General features: G+C 47.0%; 1 protein-coding gene across 2 annotated transcripts in view; it reads left to right on the forward strand.

Moving 5' to 3' along the window:
• LOC139418096 (ceramide synthase-like) overlaps positions 1-16,094 on the forward strand; it is a 38,006-nt gene extending 21,912 nt beyond the window's left edge. Inside the window, exons 2-5 of one of the 2 annotated variants that reach the window (XM_071167275.1) lie at positions 947-1,033; positions 10,540-10,759; positions 12,414-12,509; positions 14,775-16,094. In XM_071167275.1, the coding sequence (XP_071023376.1) occupies positions 947-1,033; positions 10,540-10,759; positions 12,414-12,509; positions 14,775-15,119 (748 nt within the window). In that variant the 3' untranslated portion in view covers positions 15,120-16,094. The remainder of the gene's footprint in view (positions 1-946; positions 1,034-10,539; positions 10,760-12,413; positions 12,510-14,774) is intronic. The other variant, XM_071167276.1, reaches the window with a different exon arrangement.
• Positions 16,095-19,244: the final 3,150 nt, after the last annotated feature.

Here is a 19,244-nt window from a genome sequence, read left to right on the forward strand (position 1 = left end):
GAAACACCCCAAATACAGGCGTGCCAAGCTTGTAGCGTCATACCCAAGAAGTCACGAGGCTGTAATCGCTGCCAAAGGTGCTTCAACAAGGGTCTGAATACTCATGTACATGTGATATTTCAAAACTATTGTCTGGTTTTGCTTTTGTCTAAAGATTGGGTCAAAAGATTTGTACGGTTGGGGTCAATTCGAACTGAGGTCACCCAATTCAGGATGTGATTTTGAATTTTAATTCTAAAATGGAAAACTTTTAAAAATAAATCAATTATTTATTTGTTGCAACACCTGTGAATGTGAGCCAATTGCTGACATTTTGCGTGACATCCCACATTACAGACATGGGGTGCAAACAGTTTCAATGAAGGCAGGTCCAGAAGGAAAGGGAGAAGTGAAACTACAATGAACTACTCCAACTACTCCATTATGCTACATGTGAATTGCACCCCAATCAATAATGTAGTTAATAAAAGTTTGCAGTTCAAGACCAAATGGAACAGTAAACTGATAAAATGGACTTTCTATTAGCCTGCCATAATAAATGCTTGTGAGACAGGATACGGAGTAGCCTAGACTGGGTAAAATGCTTACATCCTTAATTTGCCTGAAGAAAAATGATACTCTGTCTATTTGCAACTTGTGAAGTGACATACTTCCTTTAGAAAATGGAGAGTATGATGATGCTGTCTAGTTCTGCTCTCCCTATGATTTTCTTGTCTCTTCTTGAAATCTAACATACATTGATAAAAAAGTTGACAGCTTTTCATATGACTATTGCCTGTAAATACTGTTTCTGGTCATTGACATTCTGGTAACTGCTATTATTAATGCAACTGGTATTATTAATGCAAGCTGGTAATTATAGTAGTGAACTGACGGTTTCTACTGAAACTTCACATTTCTAGTTGTCTTAATTGCGTGTTTGAAACATTTCTCCCCTTTTTCTCAGGCTGGTGTCCTCCATCCACGCCATCATGGCCACCACGGCGGGAGTCATCGTGGTGTCGGCGTGCAGCGGTAACGTCATGACTGACAGGTAGGACAGCCACTCACAGACTGGGACAAGCACAAAATTAACAACCGCCACCCGCCAAATGCGGGTAGATTTAGGTATTGGCAGGTAAGAATGTCTATTTCACCAGCCACGTTGGCAGGTGGTCAGTTTGCAGGGCTCTACAGTGATTTTATTTTATTTATTTATTTCACCTTTATTTAACCAGGTAGGCTAGTTGAGAACAAGTTCTGCGACCTGGCCAAGAATAAAGCAAAGCAGTTTGACACATACAGCAACACAGATTTACACATGGAATAAACAAACTTACAGTCAATAATACAGTAGGAAAAAATATATTTACAGGCAATAAATAGGTCATGGTGGCGAAGTAATTACAACATATCAATTAAACATTGGAGTGATTGATGTGCAGAAGATGAATGTGCAAGTAGAGATACCTTTGGGGTGCAAAGGAGCAAGATAAATAAATACAGTATGGGGATGAGGTAGTTGGATGGGCTATATTACATATGGGCTATGTACAGGTGCAGTGATCTGTGAGCTGCTCTGCCAGCTGGTGCTTAAAGCTAGTGAGGGAGATATGAGTCTCCAGCTTCAGTGATTTTTGCAGTTCGTTCCAGTCATTGGCAGCAGAGAACTGGAAGGAAAGGCGGCCAAAGTAGGAATTGGCTTTGGGGGTGACTAGTGAGATATACCTGCTGGAACGTGTGATACGTGTGGGTGCTGCTATGGTGACCAGCGAGCTGAGATAAGGCGGGGCTTTACCTAGCAGAGAATTGTAGATGACCTGGAGCCAGTGGGTTTGGCGACGAGTATGAAGCGAGGGCCAGCCAACGAGAGTGTACAGGTCGCAATGGTGGGTAGTATATGGGGCTTTGGTGACAAAATGGATGGCACTGTGATAGACTGCATCCAATTTGTTGAGTAGAGTGTTGGAGGCTATTTTGTAAATGACATCGCCAAAGTCGAGGATCAGTAGGGTGGTCAGTTTTACGAGGGTAAGTTTGGCAGCATGAGTGAAGGATGCTTTGTTGCAAAATAGGAAGCCGATTCTAGATTTAATTTTGGATTGGAGATGCTTAATGTGTGTAACGATTCTCTTCTTGTGAAGTAGAGGCGGACCAAAGCGCAGCGTGGTGGTTGTTCATTGTATTTATTGACGACACTATACATGAACAAACTAACGAAAAAAAACAAGAAACGTGAGAACTCAAAACAGCCCTGTCTGGTGCAAACACAAAAACAGGAACAATCACCCACAAACAAACAGTGAAACCCAGGCTACCTAAGTATGATTCTCAATCAGAGACAACTAATGACACCTGCCTCTGATTGAGAACCATACTAGGCCGAAAACATAGAACTGCCCCAAAACATAGAAAAACAAACAGACTGCCCACCCAACTCACGCCCTGACCATACTAAATAAATGCAAAACAACGGAAATAGAGGTCAGAACGTGACAGTACCCCCCCCCCCAAAGGTGCGGACTCCGGCCGCAAAACCTTGACCTATAGGGGAGGGTCTGGGTGGGCGTCTGTCCGCGGTGGCGGCTCTGGCGCGGGACGCGGACCCCACTTCGCCATTGTCTTAGTCCGCCTTATTGTCCGCCTCCGTGGCTTACTCACCATGCCCACCCCTCTCAATGACCCCACTGGACAGAGGGGCTGCTTGGGACAGAGGGGCAGCTCGGGACAGAGGTGAAGCAGCTGCTCGGGACAGAGGGGCGGCAGCTGCTCGGGACAGAGGGGCGGCAGCTGCTCGGGACCGAGGGGCGGCAGCTGCTCGGGACCGAGGGGCGGCAGCTGCTCGGGACCGAGGGGCGGCAGCTGCTCGGGACCGAGGGGCGGCAGCAGCTCGGGACAGAGGGGCGGCAGCAGCTCGGGACAGAGGGGCGGCAGCAGCTCGGGACAGAGGGGCAGCTGCTCGGGGCGGAGGGGCAGCTGCTCCGGGCGGAGGGGCTCTAGCGGCCCCTGGCTGACTGGCGGCCCCTGGCTGACTGGCGGCACTGGCGGCCCCTGGTTGACTGGCGGCACTGGCGGCCCCTGGCTGACGGGCGGCACTGGCGGCCCCTGGCTGACGGGCGGCACTGGCGGCCCCTGGCTGACGGGCGGCATTGGCGGCTCCTGGCAGACGGGCGGCGCTGGGCAGACGGGCGGCACTGGCGGCGCTGGGCAGACGGGCGGCACTGGGCAGACGGGCGGCACTGGCGGCGCTGGGCAGACGGGCGGCACTGGCGGCGCTGGGCAGACGGGCGGCACTGGCGGCGCTGGGCAGACGGGCGGCACTGGCGGCGCTGGGCAGACGGGCGGCACTGGCGGCGCTGGGCAGACGGGCGGCACTGGCGGCGCTGGGCAGACGGGCGGCGCTGGGCAGACGGGAAGCTCAGATGGCGCTGGGCAGACGGGAAGCTCAGATGGCGCCGAACAGGCGGGAAGCTCCGGCAGAGGCGCCGGACAGGCGGGAGGCTCCGGCAGCGGCGCCGGACAGGCGGGAGGCTCCGGCAGCGGCGCCGGACAGACGGGAGACTCCGGCAGAGGCGCCGGACAGACGGGAGACTCCGGCAGCGCTGGAGAGGAAGGCTCTGGTAGCGCCGGAGAGGCGGGAGACTCCGGCAGCGCTGGAGAGGAGGAAGGCTCTGGACGGATGGGCCGGAGAGACAGCCTGGTACGGGGAGCTGCCACCGGAGGGCTGGGGTGTGGAGGTGGTGACGGATAGACCGGGCCGTGCAGGCGCACTGGAGCTCTTGAGCACCGAGCCTGCCCAACCTTACCCGGTTGAATGGTCCCGGTCGCCCTGCCAGTGCGGCGAGGTGGAATAGCCCGCACTGGGCCATGCAGGCGAACCGGGGACACCGTGCGCAAGGCTGGTGCCATGTAAGCCGGCCCAAGGAGACGCACTGGAGACCAGATGCGTAGAGCCGGCTTCATGGCACTTGGCTCGATGCCCACTCTAGCCCGGCCGATACGTGGAGCTGGAATGTACCGCACCGGGCTGTGCACCCGCACTGGGGACACCGTGCGCTCCACAGCATAACACGGTGCCTGCCCGGTCTCTCTAGCCCCCCGGTAACCACAGGAAGTTGGCTCAGGTCTCCTACCTGGCGTAGCCATACTCCCTGTTAGCCCCCCCCCAAGAAATTTTTGGGGCTGACTCCCGGGCTTCCATCCACGACGCCGCGCTGCCTCCTCATACCAGCGCCTCTCCGCTTTCGCCGCCTCCCGTTCTTCCTTGGGGCGGCGATATTCTCCTGGCTGAGCCCAAGGTCCTTTACCGTCTAATTCGTCCTCCCATGTCCATACCTCCTCGCGCTGCTCCTGCTGCTGCTTTCTCCTTTGCCCATTACCACACCGCTTGGTCCTGTTGTGGTGGGTGATTCTGTAACGATTCTCTTCTTGTGAAGTAGAGGCGGACCAAAGCGCAGCGTGGTGGTTGTTCATTGTATTTATTGACGACACTATACATGAACAAACTAACGAAAAAAAACAAGAAACGTGAGAACTCAAAACAGCCCTGTCTGGTGCAAACACAAAAACAGGAACAATCACCCACAAACAAACAGTGAAACCCAGGCTACCTAAGTATGATTCTCAATCAGAGACAACTAATGACACCTGCCTCTGATTGAGAACCATACTAGGCCGAAAACATAGAACTGCCCCAAAACATAGAAAAACAAACATAGACTGCCCACCCAACTCACGCCCTGACCATACTAAATAAATGCAAAACAACGGAAATAGAGGTCAGAACGTGACAATGTGAGTCTGGAAGGGGAGTTCACAGTCTAACCAGACACCTAGGTATTTGTAGTTGTCCACATATTCTAAGTCAGAACCATCCAGAGTAGTGATGTTGGACGTGTGGGCATGTGCGGGCAGCGATCGGTTGAAGAGCATGCATTTAGTTTACTTGCATTTAAGAGCAGATGGAGTCCACGGAAGGAGTGTTGTATGGCATTGAAGCTCGCCTGGAGGTTAATTAACACAGTATCCAAAGAAGGGCCAGAAGTATACAGAATGGTATCGTCTGCGTAGAAGTGGATCAGAGAATCACCAGCAGCAAGAGCAACATCATTGATGTATACGGAGAAGAGAGTCGGCCTGAGAATTGAACCCTGTGGCACCCCTATAGAGAGGTCCAGACAACAGGCCCTTCGATTTGACACACTGAACTCTATCAGAGAAGTAGTTGGTGAACCAGGTGAGGCAGTCATTTGAGAAACCAAGGCTGTTTAGTCTCCTGAATAGAATGTTGCATAAATTGCATAGTAGAGAAGGTATGGTGGGATTCGAAATGGTCGGTAATCTGTTTGTTAACTTGGCTTTCGAAGACCTTAGAAAGGCAGGGTAGGATAGATATAGGTCTGTAGCAGTTTGGGTCTAGAGTGTCTCCCCCTTTTGAAGAGGGGGATGATCGTGACAGCTTTACAATTTTTGTGAATCTCAGATGATACGAAAGAGAGATTGAACAGGCTAGTAATAGCATTACAGTAATGATAGCATTACATTAATGATAGCATTACATTCTCAAATAAAATTGTCAAAAGTCAAGTATGAGCACATGAGTATTTCTGCTGTTTTGTTTTATAGCTGCTGATTGCACAAAATAAATATAAATCCCATATTTCACCTCACACAGAAACACTGCCTGGCAGGGGAACTGTGCGCAATGAGTGAAGTGCTGATAGATTCATTTTTGTAGGCGCTGCACACAGGCATAACAGTTGGTCTAATTTACTCAAAAGTCTACAAAGTGAGACTGTTCTCGTGGTTCTTGGCCATTTGCATTGTTTTTTTCACAAGCTCGGTTGTTTTTCAACGTTAGTTTGTCTGCTGCTTCAACTGATAGCGAAGAGACGCCCTAGTCAGATTCCAAATCTCATACACCCAGACAAGCATGACAGGACTGAGTGGCCCGATACCACAATAACATCCCGCCCTTAAAGGAGCAGCTGAACATTTTTTCTCTGATATTTTCGTTAATAGACTCCGGTCACAATTATTTTTCAAAGAAATTGAGCAATATACCACATTACTTCTTACTAATAAATGTATTGTTTTAGAAACATTACGAAGCATGGTCATCTGTTTGTGTTTTTGTGATATAATTATGGAGCAACAATATTTTGGCTAGTAAAACATCTGAGTGGCTGGAATATTTTTTTATCTACCTGCCACAGTGGCTGGTGGACCAAAAAGTTCATTTAGGCCCAGAACCCCTCTATCCTGAGTCAGATGGCCACCTGCTCAGTCAGTCAGTGGCAGTCAACAGCATAGCTTTAGCTTACTATCCGTATCCTTGACCTGGCCAGTGCTAACTAGCTGATGCTAATAGTGTATCTCGGTCAGATGGCCATATGCTCAGTCTGCAAGTAGCAGGTTGCTGTGTGGGCTAGTGTAGCTTAGGATCCTTATCCCTGTATCTCTATCTTGGCTTGGGCAGTGCTGCTTGGCTAATACTAACACTACTGCTAATGCTAATAGTCAGTGTAATCCAGCCAGTCAGTTGCCATAGCCCGGGATGCCTCTGACCATGGCCCAGCCTCAGTCAGTGCAATGTCCTTTCTTCCTCCTGACCTAACCCAGCATCAGTGCTCTGCTAATCCCCCCCCCCCCCCCCCTGGGCTTAATTCCGCAACAGCATAGCGCAGAGCAGGCGCGCGAGTCGCCAGCCTGTAACATTGCAACACACACAGCCACGGTGCAAGGAGGATAGACTGTTTGTGTTATCCTTGTCATTTAGCTTAGGCAGTCAGGCAGGCAGGCAGGCAGGCACACACACACACACACACACACACTATTCTTCCAATAGACTCACTGCTGGCATGGGAGGGACCAGCAGAGGGTTAGTAACAACAACTAATGTGCTCTAATCAACTGAGCTAATTGTTCTACGCGGTGTGTTGTGTTTCAGTCTATACATTGCTACATTCCTACATATAGCTAGAGTTAATGTTATAAATAATTGCCACAAACACTAAACAGACACTTTTATCCAAAGAAACTTGCAGTACAGTGAATTCACTGAATAAATATTTTGTAACAGTACCAGTCAAAAGTTTGGACACACCTACTCATTCAAGGGTTTTTCATTATTTTGATTATTTTCTACATTGTAGAATAATAGTGAAGACATCAAAACTATGAAATAACACATATGGAATCATGTAGTAACCAAAAAAAAGTATTAAACAAATCAAAACATATTTTAGATACTTCAAAGTAGCCACCCTATGCCTTGAAGACAGCTTTGAATGCTCTTGGCATTCTCTCAACCAGCTTCACCTGGAATGCTTTTCCAACGGTCTTGAAGGAGTTCCCACATATGCTGAGCACTTGTTGGCCGCTTATCCTTCACTCTGCGGTCCAACTCATCATTAACCATCTCAATTGGGTTGAGGTTTGGTGATTGTGGAGGCCAGGTCATCTGATGGAGCACTCCTTCTTGGTCAAATAGCCCTTACACAGTCTGGAGGTGTGTTGGGTCATTGTCCTGTTGACAAACAAATGATAGTCCCACTAAGCGCACACCAGATGGTATGGAGAATGCTGTGGTAGCCATGCTTCAAGTGTGCCTTGAATTCTAAATAAATCACAGACAGTGTCACCAGCAAAGAACCCCCACACCTCCTCCATGCTTCATGGTGGGAACTACACATGCGGAGATCATCTGTTCACCTACTCTGCGTCTTACAAAGACAGTGGTTAGAAACAGAAATCTCAAATTTTGAATCATCAGACCAAAGGACAGATTTCCACCAATCTAATGTCCATTGCTTGTTTTCCTTGGCCCAAGCAAATCGCTTCTTCTTATTGGTGTCCTTTAGTAGTGGTTTCTTTGCTGTTAATTGACCATGAGGGCTTTAATCACACAGTATTCTCTGAACAGTTGATGTTGAGATGTGTCTGTTGCTTGAACTCTGAAGCATTTATTTGGGCTGCAATTTTTGAGGTTGGTAACTCTAATGAACTTATCCTTTGCAGCAGAGGTAAATGTAGGTCTTCCTTTCCTCATGAGAGACAATTTCATTATAGCGCTTGATGGTTTTTGCGACTGCACTTGAAGGAGCTTTCAAAGTTCTTAGAATGTTCCACATTGACTGACCTTCATGTCTTAAAGTAATGTCGTTTCTCTTTGCTTATTTTAGCTGTTCTTGCCATAATATGGACTTGGACTTTTACCAAATAGGGCTATCTTCTTTATACCACCCCTACCTTGTCACAACACAACTGATTGGCTCAAACGCATTAACGCATTAAGAAGGAAAGAAATTCCACAAATAAATGTTTAACAAAGCACACCTGTTAATTGAAATGCATTCCAGGTGACTACCTCATGAAGCTGGTTGAGATAATTCCAAGAGTGTGCAAAGCTATCATCAAGGCAAAGGTTGTCTATTTTGAAGAATCTCAAATATAAAATATATTTTGATTTGTTTAACACTTTTCTGGTTACTACATGATTCCATATGTGTTATTTCATAGTTTTGATGTCTTCATTACTACAATGTAGCAAATATTAACAAAGAAAAAAAACTTGAATGAGTAGGTATGTACAAACATTTGACTGGTACTGTATGTATGTGATCCCTGAGGGAATTGAACCCACAAACTTTTTGCCCACTTGGCTCACACTTCTCTTACCAACTGAGCCACTCCAGGACCAAGAGAAACTCACTAGCTTTACTACCCAGTTTATCCTAAGCACTTGCTGGCATGTTAAGCCATCATGGCTGTCTGGTGACCTTATAATACAGGGTGAAGGTTGAATCTACTGAGGGGGTCAAAGGTCACCAACGCTGTTCTGGCCGGTCATGATATGAACCAGTAGCAATCTGCTTTTATTAGGGGCAGTCTGCTCCTGTGCTGCTCACTCCCAAGCTCTTCATTTCTTTATTACAGTTGCACCATAAGCTTAGCTGCCTGTATAGCCCTGTTGTTGTGTACATGATCACTCATGTGTCTGAGAGTGCTTGCTTGCTCATATGAGTATCGCAGGAAAATGTGTAATGCTGTATCAACAGAAACACAGGATGAAACTTCCTCAAGACTTCTCACTCCCCATACACACAGAAAGAATCTGGGAAATGGAAAGGCAATACCTAGTCAGGTGCACAACTGAATGCATTCAACCAAAATGTGTCTTCCGCATTTAATCCAGCACCTCTGAATCGGAGAGGTGCAGGGGGCTGCGTTATTCGACGTCCACATCATCGGCACCCGGGAGCAGTTGTTGTTGGGGGTAAACTATAGGCTTTGGTGGTATACAGATTTTCATATCGTCATACTGACCTTCTCTCATCCCGGGATTTACGGTATTACCGGCATAGCACACAAGGGGGCGCTAAAGAAGCAAATAAATCCCATTGGGCCTCTTTCACCAGAATCCTGAAAAAAATTGCACAAACTAATAGCAAAATCGCATAGACGCTGTTAGCTAAATGCTAACAAGCGAAAACAAACAAACTAATTGCAAAGACAGGCAAATCCAGCTCATAAAGTTATATAAGCATAGCAAGTAGCTACCGAATGTAATTTTCGGTGAGTGGACATTTTACAAGCAAAAGGGAATGAGATAAATTGTACAAATGAATAAAGTTTTGATGCATGCTTCTTTGAAGGAAGAGCAGTATGTGTACACGGAGCAGAGGGGAGAAGAATGGAGGATAGGAAAAAAATTCTAATAGCAACACAGGGAAAAAATAGCAACTGTACAGAACTCATCCAGAGCTCTTTGACTTCTGTCAGAAAGCCATTATTAGATAGCTGATGGCTAACATGTAGTAGTGGATTGCATATGTAGAAGCACTTTCTCCCGTTGTGCTTTTTACATACGTGACTGGCTTAACTGTTCTGGGGAACTACGGTAAGCTTCATAATGTAAAGTAATGTGACAGGTGAAATGAGGAACGCAATGCTTTATCTCCTAACATATAGCACAAGTTGACTGCAGTTATTAGCTTAAAAAGTAACTACAAATATTCAAATCTTTTGACAAACTTAAATAGTTTTGACGGTATTTAAAAACCATCCCATAGATTTTTCCAAATACCCCGGTATACGGTATACCGCCCAAGCCTGCCTTGCTCAAGGGCAGAACGGCCGATTTTTCCACCTTGCGGGCTGGGGTTTTACCTTTCGGTCACTGGCCCAAAGCTCTTAACCGCGAAGCTACCTGGGCCCTGTTTTGGAGTATACAACGTTACAGAACATTCAGATAGAAATGTATCGTGTTATTATTAATATTGTATGCCAGATCAGCACTATTCACTATTCATACTATTCTATCCATTTTACGATACTCTGAACTTTTCACATCACTGAACACACCCACACTAGGTCTTAATCACTAGGAACATACGGAACCAAAGGGGCCATAATGTGGAGGGACAATCTGAAGTCACTAATGAACATGACCTTGGGTTGTATTCACTAGGAACCAAACACAAGCAAACAGCCAGAACGGGGATGGACTAACCTGAACGTGTCCAATAAGAAACGCTTGTTTCCCTCCCTCTCTCTCAGGTACTGGCTGGCCACCTACTTTGTCATCTGGTACGGCGTACCCTACATGACATACGATATCTATGCCATGTACCTAAGCCACTACTACCGCTTCCGGGTCAAGGGCCACGAGGAGTACAAGGAGCACTCGCTGACCACGGTCAACTCGTTTGTCCGCCGCGAGTTCCTACTGGTGCTCCACCACATCGCCCTGCTCACCATCTTGCTGCCCGTCACCCTGGTCAGTAACACACACACACACACAGACAGACAGACAGACAGACAGACAGACAGACGCACACACAGACTCTCTCTGGCCTCAGTCTCATGCCTCTCTTGTCCCTGTCTCTGCCCATCACGCTGGTCAGTAACACACACACACACAGATTCTCTCTGAGGCCAGAAAAACAGGGAGATTTGAATGCCCTGCTGAACATTCTGCTGCCTGCCACTGACGAGAGGAGGAGGGGAGACGTGGGAGAGTAGGAGGGGAGACGGAGGAGGGGAGACATGGGAGAGGAGGAGGGGAGGGAGATGAGAGGAGGGTGAGTGAGTGATAAAGTGACATGGGCCTTCTGACCATTGTGCTGCTCATCACTCTGGTGAGAGAGAATATAGAGAGAGGGAGGGAAGGAAGGGGGAAGACAGGGATACCCTGTTGACCATTCTGCTTCCTGACATTGATGAGAGGGAGAGTCAAAAGAGGGGAGAGAAAAGGGATGAGTGAATGATGGAGGGAGAGGCTAAGAGAGATATGGCACTAACCCTATTTGACAAGTGCTTTGACAATGATACAAGAGGTAGAGACTAGCTGATATTTTCCTTCTATTAGTTTGGCGTCTTCAGTCTTCCCCTCCACAGCATTTTCAGTCGAATGCTAGCTAATAGCCGCATAACGACAGATGAGTGCATAATACAGTATTCAACAGCAAACCTACCTACACAGACACACACACACAGATTGTGTTAGCGTCCATTTCATGTAGCGAGGAGGCCAGGTGCATTGGAAACCTGACCCCTGTGTTTGCAGTGGCTGTCAATGGTGATATGAGATCACCTTACCCCCCCTCCATTATTCAGGCTCCAGCTACTGTAATCCTCCTCTCTTCCTCCTCTTCCCTCGCTCCCTGCTTTGTTCCCCTCCCACACACGCAGGTAACACACACTGACATGTAATACATACACACACACACTCACACACACACACACAGAGGCCTGGTCCAGCAGGAAGGTACAGTGGGTAGGTAGGTGTGTGTAGGTAGGTAGGTGTAGTGTTACATAGCAGCAGTGTGTGCTGCAGGTCATCCTTCCATTGGGCAGATGGCAGAGTTTGTGTCTTACCCTTCGCACCCGCACGCTACTGGTTTATTCATCATCACATCACACGCACACACAGCCATGTCTAACGCACACACACACACACACACACACAGACACACACACACACGCACAGCCATATCTAACACACACACACAAAACACACACAGAGCCCTCTCTGTTTGGCATCCTTGTCTGCAGCTTCCATCAATACACTCCTCCTTATGTTTACTCATAGTGATCCATTCTCTTCCCGTACTGACTGGGCTCATGGCATAAGTCTGGATCGTATTCATTAGTGTACTCAACAGAAACCTTTTACAATGAAATACGAGTGTTTCTTATTGGAGTTTCTGGGCCTGGTTTCTCTTCTCTGTTGGTTTGTGGCCTTGTTGGTGTTATTGAGCCGGGTCCTGACTCCTGTTTTTGTATGTGCAGCCATAGGGACAATCCATTCTCCAAGTCCTTTCTGTTCTAAAGTACTGGGGGGGGGGGGGGGTGGGTGTGTGTGTGTGTGTGTATGGTCTTGTATCAGACTGTAGTAACGGTGTGTCATCTCCCTCCCTGTGCCTTTTCAGTTCTTCAGGAGGGACCAGGGAGACTACTTCATTGGCTGCCTGTTTCTCACAGAGCTCAGCACGCCCTTCGTCTCCCTAGGGAAGATCCTCATCCAGGTGACACACACCTAACAATGTATAGATACGCTATATACACACAAGTATGAGACACCCTTCAAATTAGTGAATTCGGCTATTTCAGCCACACCCGTTGCTGACAAGTGTATAAAATCAAGCACACAGGCATGCAATCTCCATAGACAAACATTGGCTGTAGAATGGCCTTACTGAAGATCTCAGTGACTTTCAACATGTCACCGTCATAGGATGCCACCTTTCCAACAAGTCAGTTTGTCAAATTTCTGCTTTGCTAGAGCTGCACCAGTCAACTGTAAGTGTTGTTATTGTGAAGTAGAAATGTCATAGAGCAACAACAGCTCAGCCACAAGGTGGTAGGCCACACAAGCTCACAGAACGGGACTACCGAGTGCTGAAGTGTGTAAAAATCATCTGTTCTCGGTTGCAACACTTACTACCGAGTTCCAAACTGCCTCTGGAAGCAACATCAGCACAAGAGCTGTTGTAGGGAGCTTCATGAAATGGGTTTCCATGGCCGAGCAGCCGCACACAAGCCTTAAGATCACCATGCGCAATGCCAAGCGTCGGCTGGAGTGGTGTAAAGCTCGCCGCCATTGGACTCTGGAGCAGTGGAAAAGCATTCTCTGGAGTGATGAATCATGCTTCACCATCTGGCAGTCCGACGGACGAATCTGGGTTTGGCGGATGCTAAGAGAACGCTATCTGCCCGAATGCATACTGCCAACTGTAAAGTTTGGTGGAGGAGGAATAATGGTCTGGGGCTGTTTTTCATGGTTCGGGCTAGGCCCCTTAGTTCCAGTGAAGGGAAATCTTAACGCTAGAGCATACAATTACATTCTAGACGATTCTGTGCTTTCAACTTTGTGGTAACGTTTTTTTCAGCAGGACAATGCCCCGTGCACCAAACGAGATCCATAAAGAAATGGTTTGTCGTGATCGGTGTGGAAGAACTTGACTTGCCTGCACAGATCCCTGACTTCAACCCCATCAAACTTTGTTGGGATGAATTGGAACACCGACTGCTAGCAAGGCCTAATCACCCAACATCAATGCCCGATCTCACTAATGCGCTTGTGGCTGAACGGAAGCAAGTCCCCGCAGCAATGTTCCAACATTTAGTGGAAAGCCTTCCCAGAAGAGTGGAGGCTGTTATAGCAGCAAAGGGGGGACCAACTCCATATTCATGCCCAATATGATGTTCGACGAGCAGGTGTCCATATACTTTTGGTCATGTAGTGAATGTACTTGTATTCGTACAGCCACTCACTAAATGCACACTTTTGGTATGTGTGTATCACAAAAAAAGCAGAACAGTGAGCAGGCAGTCCTCTTGGCCTCCAGCTCCCTTTCTGCTGACATCTGTCTCTTCAGTCTGTAGGGCCGCCCGCCACAGATAGAACAATGAGACAGATATTTCACTGGATGTTTAAATGTGAAGCATCCGGTTGGCGTTCCCACTCATATGGTAGTGAAAAGGGGAAGCCCAGTGGCCGGCAGTTGGAGAAGATGGAAGGAGATGGATTTTGGATGAAATTCTGCACATTTTCTCATCAATGAAACATTTGATCTCAATACAGTTTGCTGTTCCCAAAACTAGAATCTGTTATAAACAGAGTGGACTTTAGGTTTGTAAATTTAAGCCTTTGCAAAAGTTTGAAAAATGTGCATTGTTTAGAAGGAGTGCAAAGGCAAATTGAGTTATTGCACAGGTGCATTTCACAGAGTAAGCGTTCCCTAACGGAATAATGCAGATTATGCTAGAACGCACCAATAGGATCTCGCTAGCTTGTGCTTGGCTCTGCCCCCCTCCTTGCTTGTTTTGCCTACTATGGCTCATTTGTTCCCATTGTAAACGACAGGCTGTGGGCTATCTTGGTTTAGTTATAAAAATCTTTGGGGCCACTCTCTGTCTTTACTCACACCTCCTTCTGGTGGACTGGTTGGGTACTGCAGAGCCACTGTCACTTATGGGCCCTGTTAGAATGCCTCCTTGCCTTCCTGTAATGGTGTATCAAATGATCTATCATTATGCATGGGTACCACATCATAGAGTTCACCAGTTCGGTCGTGTCAGATCAGTCATTTCATTATGGAAAGGAGGAAGGAAGGAAGAATGCATTTTCAAAGTATTTGAACAGGCCCAGGTATTCCAACCCACTTTATGTTTTGCTCACTTAGAATTTCAACACTGTTTGACCATATATTGACCTCTTTTCTCTCTTTTTGTCTCTTTTGAATATTTTCCCAACACATCCTTCCCTTCTCTCCTCTTGTTTGTCATAGCTGGGTCTGCAGGACTGCTGGGTCCACAAGGCCAATGGGGGCATGGTGCTGCTCAGCTTCTTCCTGTGTCGAATTGCCCTTTTTCCCTACATGTACTGGGTCTACGGCCGCCACTACGGCATCCCCATCTACGGCGTGCCGTTCCATCTGACGCTGTCGGTCAACCTGGGCAACTTATGCATCCTGGCGCCGCAGGTCTACTGGTTCGTGCTGCTTTGCCGCAAGGGCTGGCGGCTCTACCAGCGCCAGCGTCACGCCACCGCTGCTGCCGGCAGCCAGGACTCCTCCCCCCTGCCCCCACCTAGTCCCTCCCTCACGGACAACCAACCCAAGGGAGACCATTAGAGCTGGAGAGCTCACTCTGTCACCATTGCGCTCTCTCGGATCTTTCTTGTTCTCTCTACTCTACCTGCGCTCGAGTCACACAAAAATGAACCACCATTGACTACTATTTACTACTTACTACTACTACTACTACTGCAAAGGCACTATGGCTACTTACCACAGTCTCCCCAAAACAACAACTACTACTACTACTACTACTATTATCACTACTTCTACTACTATCGTTACTACTATGATTACACTAGCTACTGCTCTTCCACCCATGCCCAGTCCAAGCGATACTGATGATGATTTTTGACCCCCCCCTTAGATATTTTTGGGAGTTCCTACCCCCCCACCCCCCTCTTTCTGGATTATAGGGACTGGACATGGGTTATATTTGGAGTGCTACAGTGGAGTATCCGAAAAGGATATGAAGAAGACTGAGAATGGAACTCCTGGCTTTTTTTGATGGGGGGGATTGGGGGGGGGGGGGGGGTCTTGCTTCTTCCCCCATATTACGTGACCTGTTTAGTATTGAGTCACTCCCCCAGCCTCGCCCCCTCTCTATTACTAGATCTGCTGATTGGAGGGTCTGTTACAGTGTAGATGAATGTGTCTGTAGAATTTATTGATTTGTTCTATTTGGTGTCAATGATTTTTAAGTGTCAAGTTTTGAAGATCCCCATTTTATGAAGTGTTTGTCCACCCACCCAGTCCTGATCTTTAAAAGACCGGAGGGAAAGGAGGAGAAGCGGGTAGGGGGCTCGGCATGCAGAGAGAAATAGTGACAAGGCTGGGTGGAGGGACAAGGGGTGGGTTGGAGGGGTGGGATGGGATAGACTAAGCTAGGTACGGGTGTCAGCATCCACATTTGAAGGAGACAATGAAGTAAAAATGTTTGCTCCAAGCTCTTTGCACCAGCATAGCTACACAAAAAAAACATTTAATGTGATTGGATTGTGGAACCCCACACTCCTTTATCCACTTTGACACCTCCCATTGTCCTTTCTCCTCATTTGCCTGTCTCTATGGCTGCTGCCGCTGGCCAATCGGTGCGCCTGCAACGCTCCCATCTTCCTCCTTTGTTGTTTATGGCCCAACAGAGTTCTGTGTGCTGCCCTGCTGCGTCTGTTTACAGTAAGTCTATAAGCCCCACCCCTCAGTATCACACAGGGGGTGGGGCATCACAAGCTCCACCCCTCCCAAGAGAGGGGGAGGAGCCTCTATATTATGCGCTGTGACCTACCTGCCTAAAGGGGGAGGCTTAGCAAAAGATTAGTCCGTATGTTTACACACGCAGGACTTCTCAGAGACGGAAGAGCAAGCGAGATATCCCACTCCCTCATTTTTTCTGTTTCAATGGAAGTCCACGAACGAGGTAGACCAGACCCAGCTGCTATTACATTGGTGTCTATGGGAGAGCCACCCCCTTAAGTACACCTGAACTGGAAAAAAAATGATATGGTAAACGGCCTGAGTGAACTATCTTCATTTATCCACCATCTTTGGACTTCTCTGGGAGCGCTGTAGCGGCATTAAAAGGAATGGGGTAGGTTGTTTAGTCCCGGGTTCGGCTCGGTTGCTACAGCGACAACTGAAGCTGCTTTTAATGGGTGGAGACAAGACTTTACGGTCACTCGAGGTCAAGTTTGCCGGGTGTGGGTGATCCGGTGCTTCTGTTAGGTAAATTTTGCCCTCCGGCAAAAGGTGTCAGGGGTGCTTCTGTTAGGTCAATGCTGCCCTCTGGCAAAGGGGGCTGGGGCCACATGGGAGGGGCTTGTATACCACTGGGCATCCCATTTAAAGTGGAACTGACACCGTTTTAACTACTTTGCAGATATGAAACAGACAATCATAATATCAATCAATTCCCAGTTTATCCCTCAAAACCAACTTTATAAGAGGTTATTTTAATATATATTTTAATATATATATCAGTCAAAAGTTTGGACACACCTACTCATTCCAGGTTTTTCTTTATTTTTACTATTTTCTACATTGTAGAATAATAGTAAAGACAACAAAACTATGAAATAACACATATGGAATCATGTAGTAACCAAAATAAGTGTTTCACAGAGTTCAAGTAACAGACATCTCAACATCCACTGTTCAGAGGAGACTGTGTGATTCAGGCCTTCATGGTCGTGTCAGGCCTTCCAACCGCCGTGTCTTTGTGATATGCAGAGTAGGTGAATGGAGGATCTCCACATGTGTGGTTCCCACCGTGAAGCATGGAGGAGGAGGTGTGGGGGTTCTTTGCTGGTGACAGTCTGTGATTTATTTAGAATTCAAGGCACACTTAACCAGCATGGCTACCACAGCATTCTGTAGCGATACGCCATCCCATATGGTTTGCGTTTAGTGGGACTTTTCATTTGTTTTTCAACAGGACAATGACCCAAAACACAACTCCAGGCTGTGGAAGGGCTATTTGACCAAGAAGGAGAGTGATTGAGTGTTGCATCAGATGACCTGGCCTCAAAAATTACCCGACCTCAACTTAATTAAGATTTGGGATGAGTTAGACCACAGAGTGAAGGAAAAGCAGCCAACAAATGCTCAGCATATGTGGGAACTCCTTCAAGAAAAGCATTCTCATGAAGCTGGTTGAGAGAATGCCAAGAGTGTGCAAAGCTGTTATCAAGACAAAGAAGGGCTACTTTGAGGAATATAAAATATATTTAGATTTGTATAACACTTTTTTGTATGTTTGCCATATGTGTTATTTCATAGTTTTGATGTCTTCACTATTATTCTACATAGTAGAAAATAGTAAAAAATTAAGAAAAACCCTTGAATTAGTAGGTGTGCCCAAACTTTTGACTGGTACTGTATATATAACTTAGATTTAACTCAAAATTCAATGACTTATAGTCTGGTATTGGTGGCAGAATAGATGGATGCAGTCAATGCATGATTAATATATTTTACCAATACGTTCTTGGCAGTGTAAAAAATATTGCTATCAGGTTGTATGAGCTGTGATTGACATTGTTTGCTGCTTGCAGCCATTCGAGTGATGAACTGTCGTAAGTTTCACTCGCTCAATATTTTCGACAAAGCTACCAAGGGCAATGATCACAAGTCAACGTGGCTAATAGGCTATCTGATCTTTTTATGTATTTTTGGCAAGCTAAAAACACATGACCTTGTTGTACCTAGCTAGCTGCTGGGAGGATTTAATGTCAAGGCTTGGATGAGTGGGTAAGTGACAGACTTTATATTATTTTAGATATTTTTTCTCCCCAATTGGTAGTTAGTCTTGTTCCATTGCTGCAACTCCCTACGGACTCAGGAGAGGCGAAGGTTGAGAGCCATGCATCCTCCGAAACAAAACCCTGCCTAGACACACTGCTTCTTGACACACTGCTCGCTCAACCTGGAAGCCAGCCGCACCAATGTGTCGGAAACACCGTACAACTGCCGACCGTGTCAGCATGCATGCGCCCGGCTCGCAACAGGAGTCGCTAGAGCGCGATGGGACAAGGACACCCGACCGGCCAAACCCTTCCCTAACCTGGACAACGCTGGGCCAATTGTGCGACGCCTCATGGGTCTCCCTGTTGCGGCCAGCTGCAACACAAACCGGATCTGTAGTGATGCGTCAAGCACTGCAGTGCCTTAGACCGCTGCGCCACGGGAGGCCCTGACAGACTGCTAAATTGCAGTTGTCATTTGGTTCGCTAGCTAACAAGAAATCTGACTCACTTCTGAACCTGAATGACTGTTATCCACAGTTACCATATATCTTAGTTGTCAATCAAATGTGCAGGCTAGCAAGCTGGTAATTCCCGTTAAATTTACAAAAACGTGGGTTATGGGACAGACGGCAGGCTACAACAGGGCGAGCAAGCAAGCTATTCACCATCGTATCAGTGTAGCTACAGGCTGAAAAGGTTTGACTGAGTTTATCCCTCACTAGATTTAACTCTTCTGGTATTTACATATTTAAAGCCCCGATGCATTATTTTTCATTTTAAATCAATGATATATGTTTAATAAATCACTGTTTTATTTAATGAAAATATATTTTTTATTTACCTGAGCCTCGTTTTGCCATTGAAATGCTCAGTCTGATTGTGTGGGTGTGTTGATAAAAATGTAAATATATTTACATACACAGCCCTAATTGATGGATAG

This window comes from Oncorhynchus clarkii, chromosome 10 (genome assembly GCF_045791955.1).
Source record: "Oncorhynchus clarkii lewisi isolate Uvic-CL-2024 chromosome 10, UVic_Ocla_1.0, whole genome shotgun sequence".
Lineage (NCBI taxonomy): Eukaryota > Metazoa > Chordata > Actinopteri > Salmoniformes > Salmonidae > Oncorhynchus > Oncorhynchus clarkii.